Consider the following 23,390-nt stretch of genomic DNA (forward strand, 5'->3'; position numbering starts at 1 on the left):
CCTGAATGATCCTGTTAACAGAGTATGCCATTTTCCTGATTACGACACTCCAGTGGTTTCTCATTTTGTCAGAGTAAAGCCAAGTCCTTCCTAAAACTGCCCACCCCATACACGCACGAACGTGATTATTGTTTCCTCCTTAGCCTGTCACCACCTAATATGTATTTTTACTTATCCTATTACTGTTTGTCTCCTTCAGACAACCAGACTGCGAGGTTGATAAGGGTAAGGGCTGCAGGCCGTCTTGTCCTCAGCGCCCATAAACTATGTGTTAAATGAATGAATAAATGAACGACTGGATCAAGTCCTTGTTTTCATCCCTACCAATCTCGCGTCTAGCCACGCGAGTCCATTGGCCGCGCCCCTGAAACTTACCGCGCCCCAGGGACACTACGCATGCTGTATCGCTAGGCGACCCCACCTCCGGGCTGAATCGGCACAAACCATTTCCACTCGTCGTACCGGCTGGGGAGGCCGGAGAAAATCTCTTACAGGGAAAGGATGGAAGTTGCCCTTCCCCTTCCCTGAGGAATGCCGTAGACTCCGCCTGATGTGTGATTGTGAGCTATGGCACCGGTGCTAACTCGCGCTTCCGGGCCTCCTCACGCTGCGGAGCCTTTGACTACATTTCCCCCTCGGTGCTGCGTTGGTACCGTCCGGCTCTGTCACGTGGGCGGCAAGATGGCGGCCCCCAGAGCGCTTTAGGAGCGTCGCGGGTGCTGGCAGTGGCGGGAGCAGGCCGGTCCGGTAGGTCCTCTGATCCGGGAGCTCGCTGGGGCGTTCCGGCGGCGGGGGAAACGTGGAGGACGCCTCGTTGGGGGTCCCGGCTCTGGGATTCTTTGGCTGGGGGGATCGAAGGGCTTCCTTCTGACAGGTCCCGGCAGCTCTTCCCCATGAATTCTGGACACTCGGTCTCCGGGGATCTCTTCACTAAAGAGTCAGCACGTGGGGCGGGGGTCCCATGTTGGGCAACCCCTTTCTTGGGGTTCTGGGAGAACCAACCTGTGAGGGATCCAGTACTGGGGGATCCACATAAACAGAGGTAGAGACACCCAGTTCCTGGGAGTCTCTTCCAAGGAGCGTTGGGGAGCTGGTCGTCGCTGGGGGATCCTGCCGGCAGCCCCGAGGTTTGCCGTGTCGGGGCGACCCCTGTCTGAGGGGCGCGTCTAGTTATCGGAGATCTTTTTTTTTTTTTGCGGTACGCGGGCCTCTCACTGTTGTGGCCTCTCCCGTTGCGGAGCACAGGCTCCGGACGCGCAGGCTCAGCGGCCATGGCTCACGGGCCCAGCCGCTCCGCGGTACGTGGGATCTTCCCGGACCGGGGCACGAACCCGTGTCCCCTGCATCGGCAGGCGGACTCTCAACCACTGCGCCACCAGGGAAGCCCTATCGGGGATCCTTTTCTTGGGAATTCTTGGTTTAGAAAATCCTCAAGAGGGCGGATTCCCAGATTCTGCCTTGGTTGGGGGCTGATCCTCTCAACCCCATGTCCATACCCCTGTCCCCCTTCCCACTGAAAAATGGACCTAATATATGGGTAGCGGGCTTCCAGATGTACCCCCTTACTTGTCCTCCTGCGTATAGAGGTGGGTGTTGGGCTCCCTGTGGAGATTTTTTTAAAAATAAATTTATTTATTTTTGGCTGCGTTGGGTCTTCGTTGCTGCGCGCAGGCTTCCTTTAGTTGCGGCGAGCGGGGGCTGCTCTTCATCGCGGTGTGCAGGCTTCTCACTGCGGTGGCTTCTCTTGTTGAGGAGAACAGGTTCTAGGCGCGTGGGCTTCAGTAGTTGTGGCACGCGGGCTCAATAGTTGTGTTCCACGAACTCTAGAGAGCGGGCTCAGTAGTTATGGCGCACGGACTTAGTTGCTCCGCGTCATGTGGGATCTTCCCGGACCACGGCTCGAACCCGTGTCCCCTGCATTGGCAGGTGGATTCTTAACCACTGCGCCACCAGGGAAGGCCCTCCCTGTGGAAATATTTAATACCACCTCTGGCTTATCAAGTGCCTACTAAGTACCAGCAGTGGGTACTAAGTGCTCTATGAGCATCATTCCATTCACAGCAACTCTGTGATGTCCATGTGCCCTTTACGCCTATTTTACAGATGATACAGATTTATACTGTGTATAAACCACTCAGTACCATGCCTGGCAGGCAGTGGGTGCCCAATTCATTCAACAATACTTATTGAGTGCCTGCTGCCATAGCGACAGACACTGTGCTGGGCCTTGGGGTTACAACAGTGAACAAAATAGTGTGTGTCTCTCCTTTGTGTCTTGAGGGAGGCCCTGCACAGACCGGGATTCATGAGTCCTGGGCGCTGTCAGCACTTGACTTGCTGTGTGACCCCAGACAGGTCACAGCTCATCTGTGTAGAAGAAAGAGTTGGGTCTCCATGGTCCATAATGCCTTGCCAGCTTGCTCACCCCTGGCTTCACTCTTTTGCATGTCACCTCCTTTGATGGTCACCTGTGCGCAGGCAGCTGCACTTCCCCCATTATGCCTGCTCAACCCTCGTTACGCCTCTGGGAGCTACAGCCTGCTTGTCAGGTTCACGGAGCATGTCATTGGTCTGGAGGATGGAGCCCAGCCTCAGCTGTGTCCTTGAATCTTAATCCATCTATTCAACATGGCGTTTGTGGTTTAGAGCTTGACTCGGGAGCTTGGCTCTACAAGTGGTTGTGCTTTTGTGTACTTTACTGTACAGTACTGTATAGAGTACAGTAGTACAGTATCTTTATTTCAAGCCCAGGATGTCCGGAAGCAAGCGTAAAAGCAGCGGTGATGTAGCTGGTACTGCTAAGAACTGCCAACCAATAACGATGGAAACAAAAGTGACAATAATTGAGAGACTGGGGCCAGGCGAAAAGATGGTAGACGTCACTCGTTCTTGTAACATGAATCGTTCAGCCATCAGAACAATTCTAAAGAAGAAGGACAAGATCATGGAACATGTGAAATCTGCGATAATACCAAAGAAGCGTGGAAAAATGATGGAGGAGATAGGGAAACTTCTCAATGTCCTTTATTTTTTTGTTTTTTTTGTGTGTGTGTATTATCTGTGTGAAAACTATTATAAACCTATTACAGTACTCTATAGCCGATTATGTTTGTTGGGTACCTAGGCTAACTTTGTTGGACTTATGAACAAATTGGACTTACAGAAATGCTCTCAGAACGGGAACTCGTTTGTATGTAGGGAACTTCTTGTATAGGCCAGAGGCTCAGAGAGGGAAAGTACCTTAGGGAAGGCCACACAGCAAGTAGGCAGGGTCGGAACCAGGCTTTGAACCCAGATGGCCAGGCTGGTCAGCAGTTAGGAAACCACCCCCACCCCCGAGGTCCTAACGCTGAAACGCACAAGTCAGCGAGCGGTGAAGGGTGCCTCTCACCTGGCCTCTTGTTTTTCTGCTGCAGGTTCTCGAGCCCACGAGTCCCCTTGTTTAGCCCAAGCCCAGCGGCAGCACCATGGTGACGGAGCAGGAGGTGGAGGGGTTGGGGCAGATGCTGGTGGACCCCCAGAAGCCCCTGCAGGCCCGCTTCCGGGCGTTGTTCACACTGCGCGGGCTCGGGGGTCCAGCAGCCATCTCCTGGATCAGCCGGGCCTTCAGCGACGACTCGGCCCTGCTCAAGCACGAGCTGGCCTACTGCCTGGGTCAGATGCAGGACTCACGGGCCATCCCCGTGCTGGTGGACGTGCTTCGTGACACCCGCCAGGAGCCCATGGTGCGCCACGAGGCAGGTGAGCGGCGGTGAGGGTGCGGGCTATACCAGGCTGGCTCTGGAAGGGGTGGGCGATAAGCATCCTCCCACGATCTCTGTCCCGGGTCTCAACTCTGCCACTGCAGCGTAAGAGCCACCCTGAACCCCAGTCAACAGATGGGCGTGTGGCCGCCAGCCAGTCCAACTTTATGGGCCCTGAGATTTGAATCTCACATCACTTTTACGCGTCATAAAATGTGATCCTTTTGAATTTTTTCTTTCTTTTTTTTTTTTTTTTTTAAACGGCTCATGGGCTTAGTTGCTCTGTGGCATGTGGGATCTTCCCAGACCAGGGATCGAACCTTGTCCCCTGCATTGGTAGGCAGATTCTTAACCACTGCGCCACCAGGGACGTCCCCTTTTGATTTTTCAAAAACCATTTAAAAATGGGAAAACCATTCTTCGTTCATACAAAGACATATGGTGTCTCTGGATGGTGGCCATGGATGGTCAACCCCTGAGGTCACTCATTCAGTTCGTTCACCGGACGTGTTTATGGACTGCCTGCTGTGGACCAGGCCCTGTTCTCACAAGGGACTCCGACGGCAAACAAGATGGACTAGAAACATCCTTGGCGGGTCTGTGCAGCCGGGGCTGTGTTTGTATTGATGTATCCAGTGAGCTCATAGCCAGCAGGGGGAATTGTTTCCATTTGATTGTTTTGGGGCCTTTTTAATATTCCCCATGATGATCTCCAGCTATGCTAGGCTGCCCTGGGGACCTCTCAAGATGCCAATCACTGATGAGCTCTCCTTACAGAGAATGTTCGACCCCAAACCTCTCTTGTCCCGTAAGCGCTGTTAGTTTGAGTGTGTGATTTTGTAGAACACCCAATCATGTTATGGTGGAAACACTTACGGAAGTGCTAAGGAGGAAAATAAAGCCATGGGCGGGACGGGGGTGTTGGAGGTGTTGCCTTTTTTTTTTTTGGCCTCGCCACGGGGCATGTGGGATCCCAGTTCCCCGACTAGGGATCAAACCCGTACCTCCTGCATTTGACACACAGAGTCTTAACCACTGGAGCACAAGGGAAGTCCGGTGTTGCCATTTTTAATTGGTGGTTACCAATTAAAAGACCTAAGTGGAGTAAGGGAGTTATCTAGGTAGATGTCTGGGGAAAAGTGCTCCAGGTAGCGGGCACGGCCTTTGCAAAGGCCCTGAGGCAGGATGGTGCTGGTCTGCTGACCCTCCTTGCCCACAGTACAACTTAAAAACCTCCACCAGGTTTTCAGGGCTCCCCTTGATGGGCTCGACTCAGCCAACTGTTCTTGGCTCCTTGCCACCCGTGTCCCCAAGTTGTAATGACACGCTTGTCTGTGTCTCCCCTCTAGGCCGTGAGCTCTGGGGGTGCGGGCCGGGGTGGGGTCTGAGTCTGGTTCCAGCAAAGCCTGATTTCTGGGGAAGGGACTCTAACTGGCACAGCTTCAGGGCTGGACCAGCTCCAGCTCCAAACCTCAGTGGCTGGAGCGGCCCGCAGGATACAGGCAGAGCGATGGGGAGGGGCATCACGGAGGAGGCGTTGGTGCTGGTTAGCGCCTCTCCACCCGCCGAGGCATTCAGGGCGTTTCCCAGCCAATCAACATGAGCCCTCTGCCCCATTCTCAGGGGAGGCCCTGGGAGCCATTGGGGACCCAGAGGTGCTGGAGATCCTGAAGGAGTACTCCACCGACCCTGTCATCGAGGTAACGCAGCCCCTCCCCCACCCCCCTCCGTGCTTCGGGCCCAGGAAGCGGCCTCAGACCCTGTGCCTGGTTGCCAGGGTAACCACCCGGCCCAGGGATGCCGAGAGAGGACCACTGCCCCACTCACGGTTTGTCATCACCTTTAGGACAAAATCCCAAGCCCGCAGGCCCCAAGTAGTCTGGCCCGGCCACCTCAGGTCATCTCTGTTGTTGGCTCTTCCCTGACGGGTCCGGCACGTCCTGCCTTGGGGCCTTTGCACTGGCTGATTCCACCTGACGCCTCTCTCACTGGTTCTGATGTCACCTTCAAGCTAGCCCCTCCTGGTCCTCTGCCCCTGGTCACTCTCTAGTCACAGCAGCCCCTGCTGGTTTGTCTCCAGTCTGGAAAGATCAGTTGGTCCTGTGTCTGTTGGCTCCACCCCTGCTAAACCGGGAGCCCTAGGGGCTGGGGGAGGGCCCGGCACATCCACCCCCCTGTCCCCGCAGGTGGCAGAGACGTGCCAGCTGGCCGTCCGGCGGCTGGAGTGGCTGCAGCAGCACAGCGGGGAGCCGGTGGCTCAGGGGCCCTACCTCTCCGTGGATCCGGCCCCATCCGCCGAGGAGCGCGACGTGGGGCGGCTGCGGGTGGCGCTGCTGGATGAGGCCCGGCCGCTCTTCGACCGATACCGAGCCATGTTCGCCCTGCGTGATGCTGGCGGGGAGGAGGCTGCCCTGGCGCTGGCCGAGGGTGAGGAGGGGCCCCGGGGGGCAGGGTCGGGGCCCCTTGGGGAGGCCCAGTGGCCACATCTGTCATACGGGGCAGCCCAGCGTCCCAGGGCACTTGCATCCTGGGGCAGGTACTCCTCTTATTACCCCTGCTTCTCTGTGGAGGAAGCCTAGGCCCAGAGAGGCACAGATACTTGCCCAAGATCACACAGTGGTCCGAGCAGCAGTTGGGATTTGATCCCCAGAGGCCCTGTTTTTTAAATTTTTTTGGCCACGCGAGGCATGCGGGATATTAGTTCCCCGACTAGGGATCGAACCTGCGCCCCCTGCATTGGAAGCACAGAGTCTTAACTGCTGGCCCACCAGGGAATTCCCCAGAGGCCCTGTCATCATTTCTTGTGTCATTTTCATCCCAGCTCTGCAGGGAGCCCCGTGCAAGTCTGCGGGGCTGTGGTTCCCCCACCTGAAAAGGAGGGGGGGACTTGGGGAATCCTGGGGTCCCTTGGCACCGCCCCCCATTGCCTGAGGTGGTCTGCTTCTGGTCCACAGAGCACTCAGAGCCCCCCTCTGCCCTCCTGGAGCTTCCTGTCTGGCAGAGGAGATGTCCGGCCATCACCATGACCCAGGACCCAGGGGATGCCGGGTGGGAGCACAGAGTGGGTGGGTGGTGGGTTTGTCCTGGATAATGCTCGGAGCAGGGGCCGCACAGTCTGGCGGGCCTGCTTCAAACCAGCTCTGCCTGAAAAGTGGCATCTGATTGCAGGCAGGTAGCTCCCAGGTCCGGCCGCGGGTCCCCATCAGGAGAAGCGTGGCCTGTCTGACTGTGGTGGGGTGAAAGGCCCGGGACTCCCAGTGTCACTGATAAGACTCTATCGTGTGTGGAGTCGTGTGGGAAGCAACCCAGAAGCACAAATGCACAACATGCCTGCAAATAGCACTGGCTGGTGTGAGGACAACGCAGAGTACAGAAGTCCAGGGAGAGGCGGGGAGGGACGCTGGGCCTGGGAAGGAGGACGCCACGCCCGGCCCGGCCAGAGGGAGGGCGGAGTTCCCAGTGCCTGGCCGGCCCCTCGTTGCTTCTCCTGCCCCGTGTCTCCGGGCCCTCCCTCTGGGCAGCGCTGAGCACCAGGGCGGGGTGTCCTCGACGGGAACCCTTTCCACCCCTCTTGGACACTTCTGTCCCCAGGCTGCCCCGCCCCAGGTCCCTTCCTGTCCCGATGGCTCCCCCAGCCCGCAACTCTCTCTCCCGCAGGCCTGCAGTGCGGCAGTGCCCTCTTCCGCCACGAGATCGGCTATGTCCTGGGCCAGCTGCAGCACGAGGCGGCCGTGCCCCAGCTGGCGGCGGCCCTGGCGCGACCTGCCGAGAACCCCATGGTGCGGCACGAGTGCGCGGAGGCCCTAGGGGCCATCGCCCGGCCCGCCTGCCTGGACGCCCTGCGGGCCCACGCGGCAGACCCCGAGCGCGTGGTGCGGGAGAGCTGCGAGGTGGCCCTGGACATGTATGAGTATGAGACAGGGTCGGCCTTCCAGTACGCAGACGGGCTGGAGCACCTGCGCCCATCCCCCTCATAGGGCCGCGCGCCCAGCTGTCTCCCTCGAGGACTCTGCCCATAAACCATGTTGGAATGAATTGCATCTCGCTTCCCTGCCTCCCAGCCGCTTTCGCATCTTGAACCCCTGGGTGGACTGCAGGCTCCCCGGGGCCAGGCTGAAGTCTCTTCTCTGCCACTCTGAGTGCAGGGCTGCAGTGTTGGCGTGGGAGGGGTATCTAGGGGGTCCGGGGACAGGGCTGTGCTCTGGGGGGTTGGGGTGCTGTGGCCCAGCTTCTCTAGGAATGAGGGGGGTGCAGGGAAAGGTGCTATGGGCAAACCCGTCCCCGTCGGGCCTGGGCAGGGTCTGGGGGCGTCAGAGAGCTGTCCTTGGGGTGGGCAGGTGGTCCCTGGGTGGGGTGGCCTGGGCTGGAGCTCAGGGAGGGACAAGCAGGTCCCAGGACATTCCCCAAATGGACTATTGAATTATTTTTGCCAAGTGATGACTGTCAGAGTGTGTTGGGGGGCCTCTGGGGTGAGGGTTGGCTGCTCTAAAGGAACGTATCCTAAGTGTGGGGGGCCAGGGCTTTTGGAGAGCTCAGCTCTGGGATCTGCCCTGCCCCAGACACTGTGACCGACACAAGCCTGTGGCCCTGTTTCACATCAGTTCCCAGGGGTAAAATCTGCCCAGCCAGACCCCCCAAAGGGGTTGAGGGGGAACAGCCCTGCATCCTGGCCCTCTCCAAACCTCAGCCTCACCTACTCCTATTGGGGGCATAGGGGAAGGGGTTTAGTGGTATGACAAAGAGTCTGGGCTCATCCTACCTACCTCCCTTACTGCCTCCTCATGCAGTCTCAAGCAGCGCATTTACCGCTCTATAAAATGGGTGTTAAGAGAACCTAATTTTACATGTGACGCATTTTCCACACCAAGCAATTCTCCGTTTCTCCATGGATGTCAGCTGGGCGTCCCGCAATTCAATTCAGTTCTCTGACACTATCTACCCTGAATCAGTGCAGACCCTCCAGGTTCAGGGTTCAGTCCTGCAGGACTGCCCCCACTTCAGATGCAGGTCCCAAGTCCGGACCTCCCATACTTCTCACAGACTGGTTATGAATTGGGGTTCCCACCACCCCCTCTTCACATTTGATGATTTGCAAGAATGGCTCACAGAATCAGGAAAGCACTTTACTTAACCTGTTTATCATAAACGAGGCAAATGAACAGCCAGATGAAGAGGCACAAGGTCTGAAGGGTCGGAAACCAGGAGCTTCTGTCCCCGTGGAGTTTGGGGTGGATGCTTTTAACCTGCTCGGAAGCTCTCCAAGCCCCTTCCTGTAGGGTTTTTATGGAGGTTCCATCACGTGGGCATGATTTGGCAAATCACTGGCCATTGGCAATAATCTCAGTTCCCAGCCCCTCTCCTCTCCCTGAGGGGTGGGGCTGAAAGTTCCATCCCTCTAACCCCAGGGTCAGTTCCCCTGGCCACCAGCCCCCATCCCGAAGCTGCCACGCCCCTGCCCTCATTAGCATACACGCAGGCGTGGTGGAAAGGGGCTGATTATGAACCACAAAGGAGGCTCCCCTCTCCCCCATCACTCAGGAAATTACACGGTCCTGGGAGCTCCAAGCCAGGAACCAGGACGAAGACCAAACAGATCTCTTGTTATCTCACAGCGTCACCCTCGGGCGCTAGCTGCAGGCCCCCTCCCCCATTTATCCCCTGGCCCCCAGCCCCTCTCGCCAACTCGGCCATCACTTCAGCCTTTCTCCCTTCTCCAGTTTTCCCTCTTTGCCCGTCAGCATAGATAGGCTGTAATTTCTTTTCTTTTTTGAATTTTATTTTATTTATTTTTTATACAGCAGGTTCTTTTTAGTTATCTATTTTATACATATTAGTGTATATATGTCAATCCCAATCTCCCAATGCATCCCACCACCACCCCCTCCGCCATTTTCCCCCCTTCAAGCTGTAATTTCTTAAAAACATGAACCACCACCCCCCACAGCCCTTCCTGACTCCATGACTTGCAGCTCTCTCAAACCTGCACCAACTAGGACCGCCCCTCCTGTCCCCAGAACCGTCCTTGCCCACAGGTGACCTCCCAGTGTCCAAATACGGTGGTCACATCTCCGTCTGCGCCCTCCCCCTCTCAGCAGCCTCTGACCCGGCCAGCCACCCTGCTCCTGGGAAATTCTCAGGGACTCCGCCTCTGGGCCCAGGGCTGAGTCCTCCGGCCCCACCCACACCCCCGCCCGGGCGGTCTCATCCACTCTTGGGGCTCGAACCCCATCTATGTCCCAATGACGCCCACTGTCCTGACTCCAGCCCGGGGCCTCCTCTGAGCTCTTGGCTCGGGGTCCAGTTTGGACATCTCCACTTAGATATTGCTGAGGCATCCCAAACTTAGCCTGTCCTGAGAATTCCTCATGTTACCTCCCAAAGTGGCTCCTCCCACAGGAAATGGAAACTCCATCATTTCAGGTGCTCAGCCTGCAAACATTGGGGTTTGACCAGTTTAAGATCTACCCCAGCTCTGCCCATTGCCCCACCCCCCACCCCCGCCAAGCCTCTGCCTCCACCTGGTCCAGCATCATTATTGCCCACCTGGAGCAGCTCAATCCCTCCTCCCCATCCCTGGCTCCCATCCTCAGCCCATAATCTGTCTTCCCCAGAGAAGCCACCGGAGGGCGCCCGTGAGCACCTGAGTCAGGTCCCGTCTAACAAGCGCAGCAAGGTCCTGCCCCAGGGCCTTTGCACCGAATGTTTCCTCTGCCTGGAAAGCTCTTGCTTTTGGTACTCCCATGCCCGGTTCCCTTCCTTCTCTGGGTCTCTGCTGAAATGTCATCTGAACATGGCCTTGGCTGCTCTATTGTGAGAGGCTGCTCTATTAGACCATGGTCTCCCCCAACAGTACGCTCAAACCACTCTTTGCTTTTTAACACGATATATCATTTACTCTGAGGTTATGCATTTCTCAGAGTCTATCTCTCCATCTTGAACGTCAGCTCCACGAGAGCAGGGATTTTCCCAGAAGAGGGGACATCCTGTGCAAAGGCCCTGAGGTGGGGATGGACGTGAAGGGTAGCACCTGGCGTGGTTGGAGCTGAGCGAGGGAGGGGGGCCAGTGGGCGGAAGTGATTTGCAACGTGATCCATGCAGGCAGATGGAGGCCGTGGGGGAGCCCCAAATCCTCTTACCCAAAAGCTCCTTAATACTTCCGCCTGGCGGGTCACCACCGGGCTGCCCCTGCTCCAGGTGGCTGCCATGCCAGCGCTGGCACTCGAGGAGGGGATGGAGGGCTGGAGCCCGGCCTCGCCACTCTACGAGGAGTACCGCCCACCGCCGCTGGACACCATCCGCCTCCCCAGGTACGCGCTGTACCTGCTTCTGGCTGCGTTCGTGGTGGTGGCCGTAGCCTACGCCATTGTCGGGCATCTCATCAAGGACCTCGCCCACGACCTGGCCGGTGAGCCACTACCCACTACGAGCCTGGCTTGGGCTAGTGCTGGGCCACTTAGTGGGGGGGTGTCCGAGGGCCTCTCCTTGCCAGGGAGGGGGCAGAGGGTGGCCGGGCCTGGGGATGCTCCTCACCAGCCTCCTGCCTCAGACTGGGCATTCGGCCCGAAGCCGGACCAGGAGGATGGCCCCCGGGAGCTGCCCGAGAGCCCCGAGGACGAAAATCTGGAGGAGCTGGACCTGCAGCTGGCGCTGGCCTGGCGGGTTGACGAGGACACTGCTCAGGGTGGCGAGGGGGCCCCCGCAGAAGCCCCAGGCCGGCCCTGCCACTGCCCCTCCATCGCCTTCAAAGACCCACCAGCCCGAAGCTCCTTCTGGAAGCTGGGCTGAGCCGGGCCCTGCCCTCCAGCCCGGGAGCCGGTTCCAGCCCCTTTGGCGGTTGTATAAACCAGACTTGTGCCCATCAGAGCCCTTTCACCTTTGATCTGTGCTGTCTTGACAGAGAACATTCTCTTTCTTGGCTGGTGGACTCCAGTGGCTGGACACTGATTTTGTTTTTAATTAATTAATTTTATTTTTAATTTATTTTTGGCTGTGTTGGGTCTTCATTGCTGTGCGCGGGCTTTCTCTAGTTGCGGAGAGCGGGGGCTACTCTTCGTTGCGGTGCGCGGGCTTCTTCTCATTGCGGTGGCTTCTCCTGTTGTGGAGCACGGGCTCTAGGCATGTGGGCTCAGTAGTTGTGGCTCGCGGGCTCTAGAGTGCAGGCTCAGTAGTTGTGGTGCATGGGCTCAGTTGCTCCGTGGCATGTGGGATCTTCCCGGACCAGGGCTCGAACCCATGTCCTCTGCATGGGCAGGCGGATTCTTGATCACTGTGCCACCAGGGAAGCCCTGGACACTGATTTATTTCCACACTCTGGTTTCCCCCATAGTCCCAGAGCCTAACTCCACCTGGCCTCCACCAAGCCCTTGGCAACCTGTAAACCAAAAAACACTAAGAAGATTAAAAATAATAATAACAACAATAATAGTGGCCAACCCTTAGCTAGAGCTTCGAATGTGCCTGCTATTGTATGCTAAGCAACCCCTTTCCTTGTATTAACATTATCTCGTTAAATCCTCCGAGGTACGATTTATTGCACCCATTTATCAGATGGGAAAACAGAGGCACACAGCCCAGAAATGACTCGGTCGGAGTAGAGAGAACGTTTTGCGAAAAGAGGCTGGCCCAGCGACCTGCCTCGGAAAGCAGAAGCCTGCTCCTCTGGGCTCCTCCACCTCTGAATCTTCTCAGCTCCCGCCTCTCACCTCATTCCTGGTTCAGCAGCTGGATGGGTCCGTCTCTGGGGGTCCTGACTTCCTAACTAGCCTGAGGGCTTCCTTCACTCCTGAGTTTTGCACGGGCTGGGGCACACAGTAGGAGCTTCACCTGTGCCTGCCTGGCTGGTCGAACTGGGCTTGTCCTGGGCTCCACTGAGTGGCCCTCCTGCACAGCGACCGTGGTCAGACCTCAGGAAGGGAGGGGGCTCCAGGAATTCACAGGCACTCCGTACGTGCCTGGGCAATAATGCTGGTGTTCTCCCAGCCCCCAGGCGTCCGACGGAGGTCTCAGGCCTGGAGAAGGACCAGGCCTCCCCATCCCAGCCTTCCTGCCATGTGATTGGGCTGTGGCTGTCCCGTGGCAGCTGGGGTGGGGTCCCCATTCGCCCAGGCAGGGCCCCCTATCTAATCAACCTGGGGATCAAGGTTGACATGCAGGAGAGCCAGGAATCTGAGTCATCAGCTATCCCAGGGGCCCTGTTCTCTGGCCACACGGCAGCAACTGGGTTTGGAGGTAGATGGTGGCCCATCCCTTCTTGCCCCGTTTGCTCCCCCTGGAGCTGGCTGTGGGTCCCCAGGGGTCGGGGACCCAAGAGGAGCCAGTATAAGCTGGTGGTGGGAGAGACCCGCGTTTACATCTAGTTCTAGCTGCTTCTGCCCGGCCTGACGCTCCTGGGCCCCCTGGCTTCTCTGTAAAACGCAGGTGGCAAAATTTCATGGTGCATGCAGAGAAAGAATCGTAATGATGTGTAAAAAGCACTGAGCCGGGAAGGAAGCTCAGGGCCAGTTCAGCCCGGCGCCTGTGGCGGGGAGCCTGGGGGACCCTGAGGCTGGCGGTCCTGGGTGGGGTGCAGGGCTGAGGGGCCGGACTCCCGTGTTAATCGTTACACCAGGTCCAGAGTCTGCCCTCCTGGAAGGCGGGGGAGAGGGGGTGGATGCCAACCAGGTGGGGCAAAGGGAGGGGCCCTCTGGTCTGGGCCTGCCCCGCCCCCAGACCTGCCTGCCCCCTTATCAGGGGCTGGGCAGGGTCTCCCCTGACTCTGACCGGACTGTGCACTCCCGTACCTGGACTGGCTGGATCCTCCGTGCCATGGGGACCCTGGAGACCCTGCTGCTCTGCACCCTGCTCCTGTCGCCGGCTGAGGCCCAGCAGGGTAGGGCTCCGACCTCTGGGGCAGGGGCGGGAGGATGGGTCGTGGGGATGGGCTTGGACACAGGCTCGCCATCTCCTCCTTTGATGAGAAACCGAAGCCTCCGAGAGGAGTGGGCAGGCAGGAGAGGAATGGGGTCAGGCCCCTCTTGGAGGCAGCCTCCCTAACTCCCCCGCTTCCTCTGGGCCTCCCACCTCATCCCTGAGCGCCCCCTCCTCTCAGAGCCCCGTGCCCTTCTCTAAAACCCACCCCTGAGGGAACTCCCTGGCGGTCCAGTGGTTAGGACTTGGTGCTTTCACTGCCTGGGACGCGGGTTCAATCCCTGGTCAGGGAACTAAGATCCCAAAAGCTGCGGCGCAGCTGAAAAAAAAAAAGAAGAAAGAAAAATTTAAAAGGACTTCCCCGGCGGTCCAGTGGTTAAGACTCAGTGCTTCCACTGCAGGGGGTATGGGGCACGGGTTCGATCCCTGGTCGGGGAACTAAGATCCCGCATGCTGCCGGGCGCAGTCAAAAAACAAAACCAAAACCACCTGTGAAACCCAGCCCCTTTCCAAGACCCCTCTGTCTGAGCATCCCCTGCACCCTTCGCCCCCTGTCCTTTCGGGGGCCCCCCACCTTTCCTATTTCTGAGTCTCCTCTGCCCCCACCTCCTAACAGGCTCAGGGCGTCATCTGAAGCCGTGGCTGGTGGGTCTGGCTGCTGTCGTGGGGTTCCTGTTCATCGTCTTCATCCTCATGCTGGCCAACCGTATCTGGTGCTCCAAAGAGAGGTGGGAGCCCCTTTCCCCACCCTCCATCTCCTCCCCAAAGCGCTGGGCACCCCCTCCTACCTCATGACCCTCTCTGGTCCCTTTCTTGTCTCCCCATTTCCCTGCTCCCCCTGCTCCCACAGCTCAGGACAGCCATGCAGCCCCCCTCTCTTGCTTCCTGGAGTCCCCCCAGCCTGGGGGAGACTGAGGCTGAGGCTGCCCCCACTTCCCACCCTTCACCCGCCCTCATCCCTCCATCTCCATCTCTTCTGCAGAGCTGAGGATGAAGAGGGGTCTGCATTCAGAAGGGATCCCCACTTGTACGAGGAAGTGGACCTGAGGTACTGCCGTGTGAGCATGTGTAGATGTGTGTGGGTGTCAGGGTGTCTGCGTGAGGCCCCTCCTCGAGGAGGGGAGGGGTGGGTGAGCACGGATGACCTCTTTCTGTCCTTGAACACCTCAAGCACGTTCCTGCCCCAGGGCCTTTGCACTTACTGTTGGTTCTACTTTGTACACCTTTCGTCATATGTTCTGGCTGGCTCCGTCTCTCCTTCAGTCCCTGCTCAGATGTTTCTTCCTCACAGAAGCCCACCTTGACCACCAGCCTTCCTGACACTCTCTCCACCACAACCCTGCATCTGTCTTTGCATGTATCATTAGCTGAAATTATCTTAGTCATTTACCGGTTTCTCGACACTAGATAGTGGCTTCCAGTAAGTGAACAGAACTTAGCTTTGGTCCTGGCTCTGGCCCCAGGGCCCGGCACAGGGCCTGGCACACAGTACGCACTTAATAAATACCTGTCGAACAAGACCGTGGTGTGGGATTGTGTAGGGACTGTGCAGAAGTGTGTGATTTGGTGTGGGTAACTCTCCTGGGCTCAGCGTCTCCCATGATCCTGGCTCAGGGATGCGGGCAGGGCTGGGGGCTCTTTCAGGGCAAGATCCTAATTTGGGCAAAGGCTTGGGGACAGAAGTAGGAGCTCAGGAGCTGGGAGGACACTATCCTGGCTGGGAGAGTCTCAGCTGAGCCCAAGATGCCTGAGGGACAGGCGTGGGCCAGACTGTGCTTTGTCTACGACCCAGCTCAGGCCCAGTAAAATGGGACTCCTACTCCCAGGATGTGCTGGAGGGTCCAGATCCCACAGGTGCTCCTAATTTGTAGTTTCCTCCCTGCCTTATTCATTCCTCCTCCACCCATCCACCCGCCCACCCATCCATCCATGCATCCACCCATCCATCCATCCATCCTTCCTTCCTTCCTTCCTCCCATCCACCCATCCTTCCATGGGACAATTGACCCTTAGTTTCTGCCTTTGTGAAATGGAAATAACAAGGCTGCCTTGTCAGGGCTGTTTTGAAGATTCAACAAAGATTCTTTCTGTAAAGCGCTCCTCATAAGACCTGGCACAGGTAAGTGTTTGTTAAATGGGAGTGACTCTGTTTCTTATTGTGATCTGGGGCCTCTGTGTCCCTACAGTAAAGAAAACAAGAAGGGGAAGAAAGAGGAGGAGAAAAAGGCCAAGAAGGAAGGAGAGAGCAACTTGGGGCTGGAGCTGGAGGAGAAAGAGGAGCTCAGAGACCAGGAGCAAGTCAAGAACATGGCCATGTGAAAACTCCTCAGCCGCTGCCTCCAGGCAGCCCCCCAGAGGTGCCCCTTCCACACCCTAGAAGCAATGACCTGAAGCTGAAGCCACTGCAGTGACTCCATCTGGGGTTGAGAGTACAGCGTCCTGAATGAAGAGGCTTGGGACCACCCCTCCCCCCTCAAGAAGGGATCTTTGTGCGTTATGTGGTCTGTATGTGTTATGATTTGTACCACCTGGTGATTCTCCTTGCATTTAGAGAGCACTCCTGGTTACTGAGAAAACCCCAACCCCTGCAGTTTCATGGCCTCACCTGCTTCTACCCATTGCCTGATTTCTTGGCCCTCTGCCTGATATCTATCTGCCAGAGCCCTCCTCCCTCCCACTCACCTTCGGGACCGGTATCAGCCAGGGACTGCCTCTTGGGGAAGAGCCCTTCAGAAGGGCTACTGTCATCCCGTGGGACTTAGTTTCCCCTTGAGGAGACGGCTTTTGGGGTTGGGGGTAACGCCCAGGCAAGGGTGGGAAACCAAACTCCACGGTGCCCAGATACCCTGGGCAGATTAAGCGCTCCCCCTGCAATCTCGATTCTGCTGTCCTGAGCCCCGAGGGCCGTCTCCTAGGAAAGCCTTGCTCCCCCGCAACAACCCAGGGTTTTGGGTCACGTGACTCCATTTCTGGGAACTGGGTCTTGGAGGGTGCGGTGCCCCCCCGCGTGTGAGATCTTGGAAAGGGATCCTCCCTGTTTCCAACCTCCCCACTCTCCTCACTTTCTCCGGGCCCTGGACCTTGCCCTGGATGTTAACCATTTCCTAATGAGAACTTTGATAAAGGCTGGCATTTAGGGCTCCCTTGTGGAGCAAGGTAGCTGCGGTTGGTAGGATCCAGTCCAGAAGGCGGGGAGCTTCTGTCTGAGAACATCCCAGGATCGTCCACCAGGGGGTAGAAAAACCATAAATAAAAAAGTGGAATAATGTCCCTAATAGGTGCTCCCACTGAATGCCTAGCATGCTTACGGTCTCCGTCTCGGTCAGTTTGCAATTAGTCTCATTTTCCGCCTGAAAATACTGAGACTTAGAAAGAAGGAAGCCACTGGCCCAGCTCTCCCTGGCTGTTGCTGGCAGAGCTGGGATGGAAGCCCAGGCTGCCCAAACGATGGGGCATGTGCAGGCTCTGGCTAAGGTCAAATTTGGAGGTTCATGTCCCAGGATGGGAGAGGGTTGGGGTAGGAGGTGTTCCTAGCTGGGAGAACTATGTTCTTTTGGGATGCTGTGTGGCCAAGGGGAAGTGGCCTGACCTCTCTGAGCCTCGACTTGGCTCCTCTTCTGCAACGTGAGGACAAGAGTTCTGACCGCCAGAGTGTGAGGCTTGAAGGAGGTGCCGGAGCTCAAGAGTCATTGCAAGACCTGGCACATAGCAGGCACTCAGGAAATGAGTTCCCCATCTTTCCTGAGCCTCCCCTCCCATGTCCCTGGCCGTGGGGAGTGACAGGGTCAGGATGGGCCTCAGGGAGACGGGGGCTGGGACGCTTGGGACCCTGAGCCCCTCCCCATGGTGCCCGGAACCCAGTGAGGGGGCCCCACCTCCGACTTCCTGCGGCACCGGCCACATCCTGCCCTGGGGTGCCCTGCGCAGGCCACTTCCCCCTCTGGCTGGGGCGGCAACCCCAGAACCTGCTGGACAGGGGAGAGGACAGACGGAGAAGGATGGATAGATTCTGGACGACCCCCGGCCAATTCTCCCTTCTCGCAGCTCTGGTCCCGCGGCTGGTTCAGGCCCAACCCTGTAAGGCCTTGGAAGGGAGTGGGAGTGCGGTGGCGAAAAGAGTCCCAAGTTGGCGGCCAGGCTGCTGACCCCGCCTTGCTCCCACCCGCAGTGGCCCAGAGGAAGCCGTGGCTGGTGGGGCTGGGGGCTGCGCTGGCCTCCCTCTTCCTCATCTTTGTCCTCACCTTGGTCTACGCCATCTGGTGCAGCGAGCCCTGGGACAGGTAGGTCCTCATCTTTCTGAGCCCCTCCTTCCCGAAATCTCTAAATCGCTCCTCTCTAAGCCCCTCCCCTCTCTGAGTCCCGCCCCCTAAGCCCCTCCCCGTGTCGGGCCCCCTCTCAGCCCCTCCCCTCTCCGAACATCCTCCAAGGAGGCCGGGCAGGACCAGGGGGTAATTCTTTTTTTTTTTAAATGAGTTTATTTATTTATTTTTGGCTGTGTTGGCTCTTCGTTTCTGTGCGAGGGCTTTCTCTAGTTGCGGCGAGCGGGGGCCACTCTTCATCGCGGTGCGCGGGCCTCTCACTGTCGCGGCCTCTCTTGTTGCGGAGCACAGGCTCCGGACGCGCAGGCTCAGTAGCTGTAGCGCAGGGGCTTAGTTGCTCCGCGGCATGTGGGATCTTCCCTGCCCAGGGCTCGAACCCGTGTCCACTGCATTGGCAGGCAGATTCTCAACCACTGCGCCACCAGGGAAGCCCCAGGGGGTAATTCTTTGATTCAGAATCCATGGGGGCCTCACATAACCTCACTCTCTTCTCTCCTGACTACCGACCTGCAAAATGAGGGTGGCTTCCTCACAGAGAAGCCCATCCCTAATATGTGTTTCAATTGGGGTCTGTAAAGTCTTTTTTGGGGGGAGGGGGTCTGTAAAGCCTTTACCACCCCCACGCGAACCCCATCCATTTATCTATCCACCTGTCCTTCCCTTCCTCCCTCCAGCCGTCCATCATCCATCCATGCATCAGCCCTCCCTCCCTGTCTCCCTCCGTTTCTCTCTCCTTCCCTCCCTCCAGCATCCAATCCTCCATCTGTCCATCCATCCAACCACCCACCTTCCCACCACCCATCCGCACATCCGTCGGTCCATCCCAGCCACTCATTAAGCCATCCACCCATCCGTCGGTCCATCCCCCACCTCTCTGCCTGTCCACTCACCCTCGGTTTTGAAACCCCTTATCGGTTTTGGGTCACGCAGCTCAACTATGGGCTCAAGCACTTCCTTCGTGTTCAAACGGGGCGGGTGTCCTAAGCTGCCTGAGCCTCGTCGTCCCCTTCCGTACCATGGGAACAACAAGGGTGCCTGCAGGACTCAGAGGTTCTGTGAACACTGTAAGAAGCCCGGAACCCAAGTCCTTATTAACTTGGGTTACCTGGGCCCTTCTTTTCTCCACAGCAATAAAGAGAAGGAAGAGGAGACTGTGAGAAATGAGGAGAAGGAGGGAGAGGGCGACTGGGGGGTGGAACTGGAGGCGAGAGGGGCCTCCGAACCATGAAGCAATGGCAAGCTCCTCCTCGTGAAGGTTTCCCACTCACCTCCTCCAGGCAGCCATCCAGAGATGCCCCAGTGCCTTCTCCATGCCGCATCAGCAAGGACCCGGCCCTGGGGCCAGTGAGAGGACTCCACCTGGGATTCAGGGGAAAGTGGCCCTTGAGTGCAGAGGACTCAGGACCTGCCCCAAGTCCCTCTTGGAGGGCTCTCTGCGTGTTACCTGGTCGCCCTGTACCCCTTCCCAAGCTCGGTCTCCACCTGATGATTCTTCTTGAGCTTGGAGGACACCCCTGGCACAAGGAGCAACCACCTCCCCGAGACCCCCTAGTATCTCATATCTCTACCCAGTCTGCATCGCTGGCAGCTTTTGGCCCTTTTGATTTCTTCTCCCACCTCCGATTTCTATTGCCCTTTGGATTTCATCGGAGAAGCCAGGTCCTCCTCTTGCCCACGTGCAAGCTCTTCCAAGTTGTCTCCCAGCCCCGCTCCTGGCCTCGGCTTGCTACTCCTGAACGTGAACTTTGAGCTGGCTCAGAGCAAGGCCGTTTCCTGGGAGATGAGGGCTCCTCCTACCTTGTGCTCATTTCGGGGCACTGTCCTGGAGGCAGGGACTCCCAGGGCCTGGGGTGACGGTGCAGGAGTGCGAGTGGGGAGGAACCCCTTCTTCCAGTCCTGCACTCCTTGTGGGGAGGCGCCATGCAGAAGAAGGAGTTGGAGTCCCCACTTCTTTGCTGTGTAGCCCCGAGGCAAGTAACTTAACCTCTCTGTGCCTAAGTGTCCTGTCCTGTAAAAGGGGAGGATAATAGATTCTTCACAAGTCGTCATGAGGTTTGAATGAAATACGGTCGACAGAAATCCTGAGCGCAGAACCCAGCACCCCAAAAGCGTCTTAATAAATGTCGGCTTTTTGTTATGCTGAAATGGTGAAGATGGGGCGGGCCAGATGGGCCTCCCACCACAGACTCGGGGGATCCTGAAGGTCAGAGGGTGTTTTCCGACGGCAGCTCTGGGAGGGCAGGAGTCTTCTGCCCTCCAGTCTCCTCTTTGCGAGGTCTGGGGCTTCCGGGTGGGTGGCCGTGTTGAGGGGGTCGGGAAGGGAGAAGGGAGGGGCTATCGGGGCTCCTCCCCTTCCGCAGGGGGCGGGACTTCCCCACCAGGGGGCGACGGGGGCGTTTGGGGGTGCGTTCTTTAGGTCGTCGCAAGCCTGGCCCTTTTACGGCGTTTAGTGGGGAGGCAGGGCTGGGACAGCCCCTTAAAGCCAAAAACTGCTTCACCCCAGGGGCCAATGGATGAAAAACACTGAGGCTTTCCTTGAGATAAAAGGACAGATTGAGCCCCCAGCCCGGCAGAGACGCGGCCCCAGGATGAATCTCCAACCCCTGGCTGAACCCTCCATCCCAGCTGAACGCCCACCCCCGGACTGAGCCCCTCACCCAAGATGAGATCCCCACCCCGCAAAAGAAGCTCCTGCTAGAGCTCCCCTTCCGCCCCTCCGCCAGGAGAGCCGGACTGTGGGGATGCAGGTCAGCTGACCCCTCCATCCGGGACCCGCTTTCTGGGTCCACGTCCTAGGTCCTCCCACAGGGGGGCGCCAGAACCTCGCCGCTGAGCGCAGAAGAGCCCACCCCGGTTGGGGGTAGGGCATGGGAAGGGTACGTGTCCATCTTGGAGGGGGTCTCGGACTCCACCCCGGCCCCCCAACGATAGTGTCTTCTGCGCCTGTTACTGGGCAGCAGCGGGGGGCTGCGCACCTGCGCGTCAGCGTCGGCGCACCGCACCTGGGTCCCTCTCCGTGCGTCTTGCCTTCGCTTCGTGCCTCAGTTTCCCCGCCAGTGAAAGGGGATATAAACGTCCCTCCCGGGGAGGCTTGTGGGTAGGATGGAAGGAGCCTGTGCAGCGGAGAGCTTTGACTGCACGTCTTGGGGGTCCCTGGGGGACTTGGAATGGGGGCCAGGATGGGGGACAAGGTTTCAGACCCCAGCCTCCAAGGAGAAGTGACTGCCCCTCACATCCATGATGCTTCCCTGACCCCAGCCTTTGAGGAGCCCCTGTGGCTTCGGGGTAGGAGCTGGACATGGATACTGCCAGCTCTGAGTGGTCAGGGGTGGTGTGGAAGAGACTGGGGTGCTGGGGTGCTAGGAGGGCTAGCAGGGGCTCTGCCCTGGCAAGTAGAGAGGGCTTTCTGGAGGAGAGGGTATTGGCACCAAGTTGTCCTGTCCTACCTCTGCTCACTGCCCTAGGGGGCTCCCACATCCCTCCTGGGGTAAAAGCCCAAGTTTTCCCCCGTGGCCCACAAGGCCCTGGATGACCTGCCCCGTCCCCTCCCTGCCCTGACTTCCTCCCTCTCTCCCCCTCGCTCACTCTGCTCCAGACACACGGGCCTCCTCGCTGTTCCTCCAGCTCGCCAGGCATGGTGCTGCCCCAGGGCCTTTGCACAGGCTGTGCCCTCTGCCTGGAAAACTCTTCTGCCAGATTTTCAGGGGGCTGTTTCTCCCCCTCTATTCAAATCTCTGTTTAAACGTTACTTCCTCGTGTGAGGCCGACTCTCCTATCCCTTATTCTGCTTCATTTGTCTCTTTGGCACTTACGTCCTCCGACATTTACTTATCTTTATTGTTTACTGTCCATTTTCCCAACTTGGAACTGTAAGTGCCATGAAGGCAGATCATCTGGGGTGTTTTTTTTGTTCTTCACTGTGTCCCCAGTACTTGGTACCCAGCAGGCACTCAGGAAATCTTTGCTGAATGAATGGGAGTTTGCTAGGTGGAAAAGAAAAAAAAAAAAAAGAGGGAAGGCATTCTGTGCATTTTTGGAGCACCAACTGTGTGCCAGGCTCTGTCCTTGGAGCCTCGTAGGAGGTGGAGTTCCCTGTGCCTGGCGCAGAACAGGTGCTCCATAGATGCCCATGGAATTTGTTGATCCAAGACTCCGGGAGAATGCCGGAACTGGTTTCCTGAGGCCGCCTGCCCTCCAGCCTCTTCCCTTCACTTTGGTACAGAACGCAGAACAGCCCGAATGGAACACAGAAAGGAGGACCCAAGACAGCTAGAAAGAGTCGAAGCATAGCTTGTTTAATTTTTATACATTTTTTCTTTTTTTTGCCTTTTATTGAATCTTTTATGGAACCCCCCTTTTTCATTTTTTCTTTTCTTTTCTTTTCTTTTTTTTTTTTTGCATAGGGAAACAAACAAAATAATAACAGCCAGAGTCACTTTCTGTAAATGGTACTTAGGTAGGCGCGTCGGCGGAAACCAAAATGACTGCGTAATATACAAGGTTATGATCGGAGTATGATGTGAGGGCGCAGGGCAGGGGAGCCGGGCAAGGAGAGGGCTGGGCCTGGGTCTGCTCAGATGTCCCCTTGTCCCCTGTCCTGTCCCCACCTTGGGGAGGAAGAGGAGGAGGGGAGTGAGCCCGGCCCGAACCTTCTCCCAACATGGGTTCATGAGCATGGGGTGTGTGCGTGTGTGTGTGCATGCGTGCGCGCGTGTGTGTTGTATCCGGTGTGTGCGGCAGCAAGCGAGAATCAGAGTAAACTATCCTGGTAATATCGGTAAAATACAAAATGGGGGGAAAAAAACCTCAAAAAACATCTCAGAGGGAAAAGGAAATTAACAGCAACACCACCAAAAATTTTAGAAAGAAAAAAAAAAGAGAGAAAGAAGGAAAGAAAATTCAGAGAGGAAAATGGGTCCCTCTCCCCTCTCTCTGTCGTCCCTCCCCCCATGACACGTGTTCTGCCCGTCAGACACGGCTTGTCCCGCCCCCATGTGCAGCCCTGGGGGGTGACAAGTTGGGGGTAGGGGCCAGGACCCCTGGATGTGAAGGGGCTTTGGTTTCAGGGGGCCTGGCTGGGGCCCAAGATTGGGAGGATGGGATGTCGATGCATTTTTGGGAATGGGCTTTAGGGGCTCACCACTAGAGGGGGGGCTGAGGTAGCTCCTGTCCCTTTTCCAGTGGGTCCCCTTCTAGCCAGGTGGCGTGAAGGCAGGGCTGTAGGGAGGGTGGGAGCTTGGGGGGTGTGGGACTTCCTTCCTCTTCTGGAGCCCTTAATCCTGTTGGATCCCACCTCCTCTTTTCTGAGGCCTAGGGGACCCCCAGGGACTGGGGGAGGAGAACCCCAAAGCCACACCAGCAGACATGTGAGGCACTGCTTGGGAAAAGTCTGTTTTGGTATCGCTGGCCACAAGTCCTGCTG

General features: G+C 57.5%; 4 protein-coding genes across 4 annotated transcripts in view; 3 read left to right on the forward strand and 1 right to left on the reverse strand.

Annotated features, from left to right (window-relative positions):
- The first annotated feature begins 476 nt into the window (after positions 1 to 476).
- DOHH (deoxyhypusine hydroxylase) lies at positions 477 to 8,180 on the forward strand. Its single transcript, XM_004286320.4, has 5 exons — positions 477 to 747; positions 3,417 to 3,741; positions 5,367 to 5,443; positions 5,930 to 6,170; positions 7,401 to 8,180. The coding sequence occupies exons 2-5, from the start codon at positions 3,468 to 3,470 to the stop codon at positions 7,718 to 7,720; spliced, it is 912 nt and encodes a 303-aa protein (XP_004286368.1). The 5' UTR covers positions 477 to 747; positions 3,417 to 3,467; the 3' UTR covers positions 7,721 to 8,180.
- A 134-nt stretch (positions 8,181 to 8,314) lies between these two features.
- Positions 8,315 to 11,606, forward strand: SMIM44 (small integral membrane protein 44). The gene is made up of 2 exons (XM_049708239.1): positions 8,315 to 11,148; positions 11,290 to 11,606. Exons 1-2 carry the CDS (start codon positions 10,836 to 10,838, stop codon positions 11,526 to 11,528), a joined length of 552 nt encoding a protein of 183 aa, XP_049564196.1. The 5' UTR covers positions 8,315 to 10,835; the 3' UTR covers positions 11,529 to 11,606.
- A 388-nt stretch (positions 11,607 to 11,994) lies between these two features.
- NFIC (nuclear factor I C) overlaps positions 11,995 to 23,390 on the reverse strand; it is an 83,312-nt gene continuing 71,916 nt past the window's right edge. The window contains exon 9 of the mRNA XM_033417484.2: positions 11,995 to 12,114. Within this exon, the coding sequence (XP_033273375.1) occupies positions 12,079 to 12,114 (36 nt within the window). The 3' untranslated portion in view covers positions 11,995 to 12,078. The remainder of the gene's footprint in view (positions 12,115 to 23,390) is intronic.
- SMIM24 (small integral membrane protein 24) lies at positions 17,078 to 20,113 on the forward strand. The gene is made up of 3 exons (XM_012539310.3): positions 17,078 to 17,726; positions 17,818 to 17,929; positions 19,097 to 20,113. Exons 1-3 carry the CDS (start codon positions 17,648 to 17,650, stop codon positions 19,194 to 19,196), a joined length of 291 nt encoding a protein of 96 aa, XP_012394764.1. The 5' UTR covers positions 17,078 to 17,647; the 3' UTR covers positions 19,197 to 20,113.

This window comes from Orcinus orca, chromosome 3 (assembly GCF_937001465.1).
Source record: "Orcinus orca chromosome 3, mOrcOrc1.1, whole genome shotgun sequence".
In the NCBI taxonomy this organism is placed as follows: Eukaryota; Metazoa; Chordata; class Mammalia; order Artiodactyla; family Delphinidae; genus Orcinus; species Orcinus orca.